Source organism: Vigna radiata, chromosome 6, assembly GCF_000741045.1.
Source record: "Vigna radiata var. radiata cultivar VC1973A chromosome 6, Vradiata_ver6, whole genome shotgun sequence".
Classification (NCBI taxonomy): Eukaryota; Viridiplantae; Streptophyta; class Magnoliopsida; order Fabales; family Fabaceae; genus Vigna; species Vigna radiata.
Genome location: NC_028356.1, coordinates 22,893,142 through 22,906,038, shown reverse-complemented (window position 1 = coordinate 22,906,038; position 12,897 = coordinate 22,893,142). Strand labels below are relative to the sequence as shown.

The following is a 12,897-nucleotide window of genomic DNA, read 5'->3' as shown; positions in this document are numbered from 1 at the left end:
CAAAAACTCATTTTAATCGGTTCAAGCGAAAGATAATACATCACAGATTACTTTAATCGGAGTAAACGCAAGATTAAACGGTTCAATAGAGATCAAACGCACCTGAAAAACACAAGATTAATCATGATGGTGGTACATGTGTTAATGATCGTAATGACGATGATGATCCAAAGGATGTTGTGTTGATAGTGATGGTATCACGTGGTGTAGTTAACATAGGTGTTAATGAATGGATAGACTTGTAGCCTAAGCTTAGAAATGAGGATAGATGATTGAGGATCGAGAATCGAGTAATTTATTATGATTGAGTTGTTATGTTAACGAATTAGGAACCTTATTTTTATTACTATTGTGTATGGGGTGGTTGTTTATGGTGGCATAATCAGTGTCCTTTATCTTGTTATTATGATTATTTTATTGGTAGTTTCCCCATATGTGTTTGTAAATAAAATTATCGACAATGATCATATAATGTGTTATATGCGAGTAGATGATGTTGTAGATGTTGTTGAGACATTATAGTTTCGAAAGATGACAAGGAATAGACTTAACATTTTTATTAAAATTTATTTTGTCTAAATTTAAAGACAATGTAATTGAAGTTATTTTATTTCCTTCGTTATTCTCGTTATTTTGAATAATGTAATGTACAAGTTTTTTTTGGAACTCATGCTTTTAATAAAGGTTTAATAGGTTCGGAGGTCCCTATATTTGGGGGTTTGTTTCAATTGGGTCCTCCAATTTTGAAAGTGATCAATTAGGTCCCTAATTTTGTCAATTTGAATCAATAAAAGTCTTTCCGTTAAATGCAGTTAACGCCGTGAAGTTTTTGAACATGTGGCACGCTGACGCTTCTAGATGGCACAGTTTCAAGTGCATAGGTGGATTATAAAAGGGTGAAATCCCTTTAATTTAGGGATTTCACCTTCAAATACACCCTTTTAATTTAGGGATTTCACCCTTTTATAATCCACTTATGCACTTGAAACAATGCCACCTGGAAGCGTCAGCGTGTCACATGTTCAAAAACTTCACGGCATTAACTGCATTTAACAGAAAGGCTTTTATTGATTCAAATTGACAAAATTAGGGACCTAATTGATCACTTCAAAAATTGGAGGACCCAATTGAAACAAACCTCCAAATATAGGGACCTCCGAACCTATTAAACCTTTAATAAATTATGTCCACTTTTTTAAAAATTACCAGTTTTTAATATGTGACACTTTCAAATTTGGGGCATTATAATAATTGGGCGCAGGATGACTTCAGCTACGTTCAAGGTTGCAAACTGCTTGGTAGAGTCTGTTGGAATGTATGGCATTAAGCGCCAAGGGTTCTCGTTGAGCTCGTCCATGGAGCTCGGCGAGCTTGGCCAATTGGTCTTAGAGCTCAACTGGGTGGTCCTAGAGCCTGACAAGTATGTCTTAGAGCTTATTAAGTCAATTTGAATCGTTCTGAAGCTTTATTAGATTGATTTGAAACTCTGCTTGTTGGATCTTTGGATTATTGCTCTTAGTATTAGGTTCAAAGGTCTTATTCCATCACCACGAAAAACCTTCATAAATATAAATTGATTGTGATAACTGTAGTTAAGGAGGTATGAAAAATCCCTATAAATATATTTACAGAGAATAAAAATCTTTACAAATTAAAAAACAAAAAAGCATAATAACAGTTTTGTAATAAGAAATTAACTTAAATGTCAAAAACATTATAAGATAGTATATTATGCTCAATTTTTAATATATTGACTCTAGGTCTGGAAGTCAGTTTATAAAGATTAGGATAAAAACTGTTCAACACAATATTATATTAAATATATCTCATGTTTTGTGATTATATTTCTCCCATCCATTACTCCGAAGACTTAAACGTGTTAGTGACCGTTGATTGTGGTTTTCCAGCATTTAGAAATAGTCAAGGCGGGATCCACCTCCAACGATAATAATAATATGGAAAAATAAAAATGCGTATCTTCCCGTGAAGAAGCGCCACAGGAGCCTACTCAAACTTGGTCAGAATCACACATAACTCACTTGTGGTCACTCTATCCAAATCTAACAAACACTTGTTGACTCTCTCTATAAAAACTACACGCTCACGCTACCCACACTTCACTCATTTACCTTCACAATAATGGGCTCAGAGAAGAAGAAGCTCCGCGAAGACGAACCAAAAACACCACCCAAGCTCTCTCTACTAACAATTTATCGGGGGAGCATGCTCCCGGATTTGCCTACTCCCCCACCACGGACGGCGGTGTCTGTTCCGTTCGAGTGGGAGGAGGCGCCGGGGAGGCCTAGGCCCTGCCACGGCGGATCCAGACCCAAGGGTAATGAGAACGTGGCTAGAACCTTGGAACTGCCTCCGAGGTTGGTTTTGTTGGAGGGCAAGGGTTCGTCGCCGACGACCGTGCTGGACGGACCTTATGTTGCACGCGCCATGTCTTTTACGACGTCGTGTAGGCCCTCGAAGGACACGTGGAATGCCAATTTCGCGTCTAACAGGTGGAGAGCGTTGAAGAAAAACGAGCCAGAGGAGGGTAGTTTTGACTTTTCAAGTTCAACTGTGGAGGGAACTGGTAAGGTGAAGATCACAAGGGTTAGAAGAAAAGGAAGCTTTTCGAGTCTTTCCCACCGAAGTTCACACGTGTGGGTATGTAAGCTTCGTTTCTTATCCTTTTCATCGTGTTCTTTGAGATGAGTTCTGCTAATTTGGGAAAGTGATGAACTTAAGGGAAATTTACTTTTTGAAGTATAAAAAGAAGATGAAAATATATCTTTTTGGTGATTCTGTTTGGAAACAATTTTTAAAATTAAATTGATTTGATGGAATTAAAAAAAGAAAGTAAAAGTGATATCAACGTGTTCTACAAAATGATAAGCATAGTTCATTTAAAATGATAGCCGTGTTTATATAGATGACACGATTTTAAAGTGAAATTACATTTATCTAACATAATTTCTGAGTAAAATGAGAAGTAGTATAGATCCAACATAATTTTAATTATTATTTCTTTTCAATTCAATTAAAATTATACCACAAAACTGACACAATTTTGGTGTATAGAATGACATCGTAAATAAGTATTTTTAATGAAATTAAATCATACTGTCAGTTCCTTCATTTACAGATCACACCTCTTTTAGTTCTACCAAAGCCTCCAGCGATTTTAAAAGTTTAATTTTCTTATTTTTTTAAATTATAAAAAAATTGGTTTTCTCTTATTCAATTTATTTTTATTTTCGTTCTACAAACAAATGATTATAAGCTTCATCGAGTATGCTTTGAAATAAAAAGAGAGATAAGAATTTTAATAGAGGAAAGTGAACGGGAAAGACACCATATTTTAATATAAAAGCAAACAAAGACACTAATATATTTTAATGGATTGAAATCTTTGTTCGTTCTTCTAGGTACGAAAAGTTGCACTTTAGAGATAGCAACATTTTCCCTTCTTTCACTAAAAACAACTAAAACAGTTTTACATTGATTAGAAGAAGATTTGGTTTGGTTGTGATGTTAAAATCTTATTATGAACCAATTTTTTACTGCAGGTAAGCATTTGTGAAACCTTTAAGCAAGTGGTACCCTGGAAGCGCAGGAAAGAAAAGCAGGGAAAGTGGATGGCCAAATTTGACAGCGTTTGATCTTTGATCAATGCAACGTTGGACTCTTCTATCATGCTATTGCCCTACGGTGGGTAAAAAATGGAAGAGAGTAGTAACAACGTGCATAATGAATGAAGTTAGATTTTTAAAAATGCTATTGCTACTAGACTAATCTAGGTAAAAGTTTGCATCTTAAATTATGTAAATGTAGAAATACAGAGAAAATAGAATGAATTATACCTAAAAAGGAGGGTAAGACTTTTATTTTTGATAAATTATGAAAATATAAAAGAGAAGTTCTTCAATTAGTAAAGTCTAAGAATCTAACTGTTAGAAGAATAATAGTATAAAATAGTAGGAATTCATAATTTTTTTGTTAAGGTAGTATCCCGAATTTCTGATACATCCAACATAAATAAAACCATTTAAACGAGTATTTGTTTTTGTTCACCACATTTTTGTTTCGCTTGGTCTATCTTTTGTATAATTCCTTGGTGATATTCTCCTCCTTACTTATAATTTTTTTGCGTGATTTGTGTTTTGAAAAATAGCAGTCTCTACGGTTTTACTTATTATTTATTGAGTTCTCATCAACTATCATTTGCACTTCCCACTTAATTACAAAGTAATATATTTTTTAAAAGTAGTGCTTTTAATTCCAATTTCACTATTATCATCTTAATTTCGTGTTTTTAATCCTCTTAACCCAAAATTATGTTTAAATTTTATCTTTATGCTCATTTAGAAAACCAAGATTTAACTAACATGAATGTAAAGGTCTTTTTCTCATCATCTTTATTTTTGTTTTATAGAAATTGTTTGCCTGTTATATATCCAAGTCACTTGGTATACTTTTCATACACTCAAAGGGAAAACCTTTATGATGCTTAACATAAAAAAGATCTACAAATTATGTTTTATTTTCTCTTTTCTTGAATGTATTGAATAAAGTTGTACTTCAAATTTTCACGACGAACAAACTATGGAAAAGGAACTAAGTTCAAGAAGGGTGAATTCAACTTTTAAAATTTTTTAGGTTTTAAAATTTAACTAGTTTCAAACATGTGTCTATGCACCGGTGATGTTTGTTTGTGAGTTATTAAAAGAGAATTAGATATTAAGAAAAAATAATAATAAATATTTTAAGTTTATTGTAACATCCCATTTATCTCATACTTAATATTTCATAATTAACATGTTGTAACATTATTATAGTTGTCCAATAGGTAAATATAAAGGGGTTCATATGAAAGATACATATTTTTAATAAAACACTCATGCAACAACTAGAAACTCTTATTCACTATTCCTCCGTTTTCTCTTTACTAGCATTGGATCATTCGTTGTTTCCTCATCTACTCTCATATAAGACACACGTTATAAGATCATTGTACAAACATAAATACCAACACAAACAAATAGGGTTGAGCTAACATCCATCTGATCATTCATAAAACATGCATAAATATATTACTACACATATCAATAATCATATTATCATGCAATAATCATACTAGACTCAATCATCCCATCATACTAGACTCGACCATCCAGATGAAAAGTTGATGCGAAATCACGGAAGGTTGTACACTTGTCGAGACCTCCACTTCTCTTTATAGAGATAATACCAATACATACACCATGTCACCCACAAGGATATCCCGTTAACACCTATGTCCAAAGTTGGCACATAGACTAGGACCTCCTACCCCTCTTGTTGAGATTGTTGATAAGAGAAACACTGGTTTAGCTAAACCTTACAATCTCATATAGCTTCTGGTTTTTGATGATGACAATACATTATTAATAACAACATGTACTGTTACATGTTCATATGTGTTACATGTTCATTATTATTATTACTTGAGAACATGTTTGTGTTGATTTTGTCAATGTAAGCATAATTCACTATATTTTACATGAGATATCATTTGTGAATGCATAACATTTGATTTAGAAAAGAAAACACATGCACTTTAGTTGAACTTATTGTTGGAAAATAGGTAGGCTTCTTTTTACACCAAGACGGAGGGTGAATTAGTGATGCTTCAAAAATAAGTTCTTTTCGCAATCTTGAAAACAAATTATAAAGCTTTTTAAACTTTCTTGACATGCAAACAATCAGAAATTATATGCATCGGAAAAAACGTAGTTGACTGTGGAAAGAATAAAGTCGACTGGAAAGTAAAAGATAAGGGATAGAGAAAATCAAACACATGTTTTTATAATGATTCGACCAACAATGCCTACATCCAATGTCCTTCCACCTGGAAGCAAATGCACTATAATGGTTGCGGTTTTTACAACAAGGAATTTATAGAAGACCTCCAAGTCAAAAATATAAATCTCCTCTCTAACCTAAAACCAAAATATAGCTGCAGAATAGAACCAGAATTGCAGCAAGAATCCCCTCTTCTGCAATCTGTAACACCACTTTGAACAATCCTCAAAGTGAACTATCCCCCTTTTCACAACAGGTACAATTCTAGCAGTCTTCATAGGATGCCAAGCCTTCAACACAATTCAGCAGTCTTCACAGGATGCCAAGCCTTCAACACGATCAAACAGAAGCACCTTTCTTGTGCAGGTAATGATCAACAAATGTGAGCGCAAAAAGTCTCCTCTATGAATCTCGTTCAAGAAAGATCACCACCGTCTTCTTGGAGAATTCTTGGAGCTAAGAGAAATCTGAAACATAAATGAAAATTATCAATTCATCAAAAAGTCTCTGAACAAACCTGTGTTCAGTCTATTTATAGATTTATGTTATACAGTCAGATTCTCAGTCGAATGTGCTACTAATTCAGTCGACTATATTATGACAGTTACAGCAGTTCAGTCAACTTAGTAGCTCACGGTCAACAAATAACAGAACACACTTAATACAGTTGACCAAGTCATCAATACTCAACTAACTTTTAAAAATATAGCCATTAGAATGCAAGAGCATAACAGAATTCCAAATCAGACAACAAATATAGTTGAATATGTAAAACACATAGTCGACATCAACCATGTAAAACATTTTGAAATTCTTTTCTACTCAAAAATACACAAAGCATTAATTCTCAAATTCTGCACAAAGATTTTAGCATAGTCGAATCCATTCACAATGTAGTTGATTGTACTAGAACTTTGTTACACAATTAAAAGTTCATAAAAGTGCTTGTGGTTTTCGTCTTTAAAACATGTGCCGTAAAACATATGAAATGATGCATAGCACATAGCACATAAAGCATGTAAGCACGTTCCAGATATATATCAATCAATCAACATAGGAACATGTAATACTGTACATAAACATGTTCAACAGATATCACAATTAATTTGCACAAGAACATGTAATAACAGCAAACAACATATGCATGTTATTAAGTAATGTGTTGTCATCATCAAAAACTAGATTGATATAGAAATTGTGTTGTCCACAATCTCAACACTTATATTGTGTGGCAAAACAATAGTTTTAAGTCGACTTCATTATGAAGCAAGTTGATTAAAACTCGTGAATTTGCATAACCTTTTTCAAATAGTGTTGTGAGTATTTTTGCAAAGAAAGATTTTCAAAACTGCATTGAAGTGTTACAAAGTCGACTGTATGCACAAGCTACTCGACTTAGTTAGTTATGTTTTGAAATTTTGTTGATGCTTGTGATGTCTAACGACTATATTTTATATCTTTGACCAACCGTTAATTGTTAGTCAACTGTATTAAATGCGTAATCAATTAAGTTGGTCTGATTGCTACTAAAGTGTTATAACTGTTATAACCGTCTGAGGTTAATTGACTTTATTAGTAGCATAGTCGACTTGAGGAGAGTCGGTTTTGTGATAAACTATAAGTAGAACGTGCTAAAGCTCCAAGAACTCATGAAGAAAGACCGAGGTGTTCATTCTTTGGTGGTTGCTTGTAGAGCAAGAGTTTGTGCCCAAAGACAGATTGATCATCTTGCACATTGAGGTGTTTCTGATATGTGATCAACTTCTTCTCTCAATCTTGTGAAGATTGTGGCTGCCTTGTTATGACTAAAGGAAGAGAACGTGAGGCGTTCTAGACTTTGAGGACTGTTCAAAGTAGCGAGGACTATAGGAGAGGGGATATCTTGCTATTGTCTTTGTTTTGTATATGCCTATATTTTGGTTAGAGGGTGTTGACTCACTGGCAAGTGTACCAGATTGTGCAAGTAATATAATCGGTAAGACTTGTAGAGAAAGATTTAATTGTTGTAGATGCAAAGACAGAAAATAAACATGCAATGGTTTGATTCAATTGACAAAAAATGCTATGGATGAATGGAGTTGTTGGGGGTTTACAATTTCATCTTATCGCTCCCTCTTATCTACTCCTCTTATTTAATGTGCTTGATTATCTAATTGTTATGCAAACTTTCTTAGCTTACCCTTAGTCCGACCCCTCGGCGAGAAGAGTCTATTACTAATTACCAACTTGCTATCCCTAGCCTCCCCTAGCAATTAATAATGCATTAAGAACAAAAGCAAAAGCAATTTATCGTCCTACCCCCTACCCCTAGGTTGGTATTGCTTAATCAAGGAATTTCTCACCAGTTCGTGACAGTATTGTACGTTCCCGTATCAATAGAGACAAACAACAGTTATCGAATGAGTTAAACGATAAAAGCATTAAGCGAAGATGAGAACCCAACAATTGACAATCAAAGCATATGAAGAATCATATAAATAAACAAGAGTTTCAGTAAAAGAGAGTTTCAAAAGATTGCATTGTTTCCCCGAACTACAAAAGGGTTTAGTTCACCATTGTCATGGTGAACTTAGATGAAAAATAATGGAAGAATGGAAAAGCAAACCCTAGATAAGATGAAAAAGAGCCTAAGCATCCAAGAGATCCTCTCCAGAGAGTGAAAATTTGGTCTGGCCGCCCTCTTCTGTCAAAAGAATGAGAATGAAATCGTAACAGGGTAATTTATAGCTAAGGAGCGTCACAGAAAACAGGTCTAGGCCCAGCGGACAACCGCCCGGCGGCACACTTATGCCGCTCGGCGGTTTGCCTCTAATCATGCCACCGCCCGGCGGCAGGGGGCCACCGCTCGACGGTTTGCCTCTAATCGCAAATACGCCCAGCGCCCACGCCAGGTGCCTTTTCCTCGCCTTGGACCGCCCGACGGCAAAATTCACCGCCGGGCGGTTTCTTGACTCTTCTTTTCTTCAATTTTCTTCCTCTATCATGAGTCTGAGACCTTCATCTTCAACCCCAATCTTCACTTTCATCAAAATCACTACAAAACAATGCAAAACAAGCATAATATCGCTAAAAACAACTTTTGACTCTCGACTGACTCATTTATTGAGTTTTACTTGATTCTAAACTCGTTCTAAGTCTTAAAGGGTGTAATTTGGTCTAAATTGACATATGAAAATAACTGTTTTTCAACCATTAATAGAGGGTTAGATAGGTGTTTTATATTTTGACGTGGAGGTCTCTATAGAAACCTTGTTGTAAAAACCATGATCATTATAGTTCATTTGCTTTTGGGTACAAGAAGGACACTAGATGTAGGTAGTTTGGTCGACCCAGTATAAAAACTGTGTTTGAATTTTCTATCCTTGAACTCTTTACTTTCAAAGTCAACTTTACGTTTCACGTAGTCAACTATTTTCGCTGCACTTGAATTATCTTTTTCCTTGCAATTCAAGAAACTTTTGAAAGTTCTCTCTTTTACGAAATTTTTTTTTAAAAAGACTCTGATTCATGTATTTCACCAATTCACCTCCCCTCTTGGTGTTGAAACTCAGCCATTCTATTTTCAACACTTCTCACCACATGACTCATCCTTCTCTACCTGAGATTGGATGCTTATTAAAGTATTAGGATAACCTCCAACAACAAGACTTCCAACATCAATGTATACATTAACCAATTACAAACATAGAATCTCTCCGCGAGACCCTTGGCCAATCTCATATCATGATCATATTCATCAACTCATTCATCATGCAATAAATATTTGATCCAAATTCATGCTCGTTAATCAACATAGAATAATGTTCAAGTCAATGATACCACCATACATACAAAGCAATAATACAGTTACTCAAGATTTCACCCAATATATCCAAGATTATTAAAAACTTAAACAATTGGAATATTACGTGCGAATATTATTCTAACTACAAAACTTTAATTAAATATCTGACTCGTCAAAGTAATGCATGTTTAGAACTTATGGTAAAAATTTCAGTTTGATCTAACGGTTAATAAAATGGAAATCTTAATTTTTGAATAGGTGATCCAGAAACAGAATTTAGGTAGTGTTGAGATCCCTAAGAAACACGAAAATAACTTCTCTAAATATAGTCATTTAATTAAAATTTTGATTAGTCAAAGTGAATCAATATTTCCTACGACCTACATATCTAAATTCCAGGGAAATCTAACCGTTAACTCGGTAGAAATGAAGTTTTATCGAGGTAACTTAAGGACATAATTTAAGTGGTTTTCAGCTCTACACCAAATGCAAAATTAATTCCACTAAGCACATAGATCCAATTAAAAATTTGAGTGGCCAAGATGAAATGATATGTCTTATGAAACATATACACAAATTTTGGGTCAATTTAATGGTAAACAAAGTGGAAATTAAAGTTTTCACCGAGGCAACTTAAGGACAAAAATATAGTGTTGATCAGGTTACTCAAAATGAGAAATATATTGTTCAATGTAAAAACTTTAAATTAACAATCCAAGTGGTCAAAATGGAGTAAGATATCTCAGGAATGATATATCAAAATTTCAGATTAATCTAATGGTAAACAAAGTAGGGGATTGAGATTTTACCAAGGTAACTTAGAGACAAAAATAATGTGGTATCATTTTACCGAGGTAACTTACCGGGTTTAAATGAGTCGGGTTGAAATCTGACCCGCACAAAAAAATACAATTTTTTCAAACCCAACCCAACCCGAACCCGTGGTAGGCCGGGTTGGCCCGCGGGTTGTGACCCATTTTGACAACTCTAATTTAACCAAAATCAAACATGCTCACAAGAAAGTATCATCACAAGGTCTTTTTATGGCTTGTATCATGGCTGGGCTAAGAAGAAAATTGGTTTTTCTAGACAACAAAATCCATGAGTTAAGAGAGTCATTCATAATTTCATCATTCAAACACAATCCCTCTTTCTAAAAAACCATTTTCACTTATTCCCAACTTTCCCTTTCATTGAGCTTTTCTTTCTTTTCATTCTTTTTTTTTTCTTTTTTTTTTCATTTGCTCAACACTTAGCTCAATGCTTATTCTTTTTATTTTCTTTTTCAAATTTCCCAACAACATCAAACTTGAACCTTTATCTATACCACTCAAATATTCTCAACTTAACTCAAGGTAAAGATTTTCAAAAAGGTTTTTTCTCATATTTAAGGCTCAAGGTTCAAAGGATAGAACACATTGTGCTCTCTTTATTGAGCTAGAATCATGCATTGGCTAACAAGGGATAGCAACAAATTTCCTTGATCATATGAAACAAGCAAGCAACTGATTCAATCATAGAAACCTAGACAAAGTCATTCATGCTTTCAAATAAGAGCAATCATTCACTAAAATCGTGGAGTTCAATCCTCACACAGGATAATTCAAGTTCCAGAACTTAGATAAACATCCTGCTCAATATCACAATCACGAGTTTACCTCATGCATCTGTTACACACATATTGTGAGCAACCACCTGTATATTAGCACATCATGCATAATTTCAAAATCAATCAATATAATTAGCATCATAAAGAAATACTCATCACACAATAAATCATAGTCAAACCATCACAACACAGATTAAATTTTAAGCCAAGTACATCATACCCTATACTAAAAAAAGAGCAACATAAGTTCAAAGTAACATTCACAATAAACTAAAAAAAATAGTCCAGAATGCTTGGTTGCCTCCCAGTAAGTGTTGGGTTGAATCGACAAGTGTATCGAGTTGTAGAAGTAATATAAATTGGTAAGACCAAGTATCGTATCACAAAGGACTCTTGGCGTTGAACAATTGTGTGATAACAAGATTAATTAAGACTTAAAAATAAAAAGAGATCATTGGGTTTGAGTACAAAAATAATAAAATAAAATAACATAAGATTTATTAGTGGCAAACGAGCACAAACATGAGCGGAGGTTGATTTATATGAGATGAATATGTTGTTGGGGTTAGATTTCACCAAGTTCCCTCTCATGTATATAAGAATTCTTCTTTATGCATTAATGCCAACGTCTCTCACTAAATTACCTATCACGATCCCTCAGTGAATAAGCCTGTCCCAAATTACCAATTCATACAATTCCTAGCATTCCAGGTAATAAGATGTGAAGAACAAGAGATTAAGACGACCAAGACTCATACCCTCATCCTTGAGAAATATAACCCTCAGGAGTAATTCAACAAGAACCTGAATTGTAAGGAACCTCCCGGAACTCATCCAATTCATAAATCATGCTAATGAATGAGTTAAACAAAAGCACGCATAGAAACAAATGAATTACTCTAACAATTAATGGAAAATCATATGGAATTTAAGAATCAATTCAAATACATGAGAGTTTACAGGGTTACTGTTGAGATTGTTGACAACACAAACTCAATATCAATCTAGTTTTTTATGATGACGACATATGCTTAATAACAGTACATATGTTGCTTGATGAAGGTTGAAAAACAATTATTTTCATATGTCATCTTAGACCAAATTACACCCTTTACTACTTGGAATGAGCTTATAATCAAACAAAACTCAATAAATGAGTCTGTAGAGAGTCAAAAGATGTTTTTAGCGATATTATGCTTGTTTTGCATTGTTTTGTAGCATTTATGAGATAATGTAGAATGGAGTTGAAGATACAGGTCGAAGACTCAAGAAAAGAGAAGAAAATTGAAGATTTGAAGAGTGGACGCACCGCCCGGCAGCAACTTACACCGTCGGGCGGTCCAGGGCGAGGAGTACGCACTTGGCGTTGGCGTTGGCGTTGGGCGATTTTGAGGGAAACCGCCAAGCGGTAGACCCTACCGCTGGGCAGTAGTGCGATTTGTGGGAAACCGCCGGGAGCCACACTTATACCACCGGGCGGTTGTCTGCTGGGCTTGAGCCTATTTTCTGTTGCGCTCCTCTCCTATATATAGCCCTATTGCGAGTTTAGATGCATTCTTTTGACAGAAGAGGGTGGCCAGACCTAATTTCACTCTCTGGAGAGGATCTCTTGGATGCTTAGGCTCCTTTTCATCTTTTCTAGGGTTTGCTTTTCCATTCTTCTTCCATT

General features: G+C 34.6%; 1 protein-coding gene across 2 annotated transcripts; it reads left to right on the top strand.

Annotated features, from left to right (window-relative positions):
* The first annotated feature begins 1,941 nt into the window (after positions 1-1,941).
* On the top strand, positions 1,942-3,769 carry LOC106764284. Of its 2 annotated transcripts, none has more exons than XM_022781687.1 (2): positions 1,942-2,662; positions 3,561-3,769. In XM_022781687.1, the coding sequence occupies exons 1-2, from the start codon at positions 2,140-2,142 to the stop codon at positions 3,572-3,574; spliced, it is 537 nt and encodes a 178-aa protein (XP_022637408.1). In that variant the 5' UTR covers positions 1,942-2,139; the 3' UTR covers positions 3,575-3,769. The 2 variants fall into 2 exon arrangements, with proteins under 2 accessions (XP_022637408.1, XP_014504037.1); XM_014648551.2 differs by having other exon boundaries at positions 1,948-2,658.
* The last annotated feature ends 9,128 nt before the right edge of the window (positions 3,770-12,897 follow it).

Bases quoted from the DNA above. Each gene is read 5' to 3' on its own strand.
- LOC106764284 (XM_014648551.2), top strand. From the start codon at position 2,140: ATGGGCTCAGAGAAGAAGAAGCTCCGCGAAGACGAACCAAAAACACCA. The intron at 2,659-3,560 runs GTATGTAAGCTT...TTTTTACTGCAG, and splicing joins ACCGAAGTTCACACGTGTGG to GTAAGCATTTGTGAAACCTT.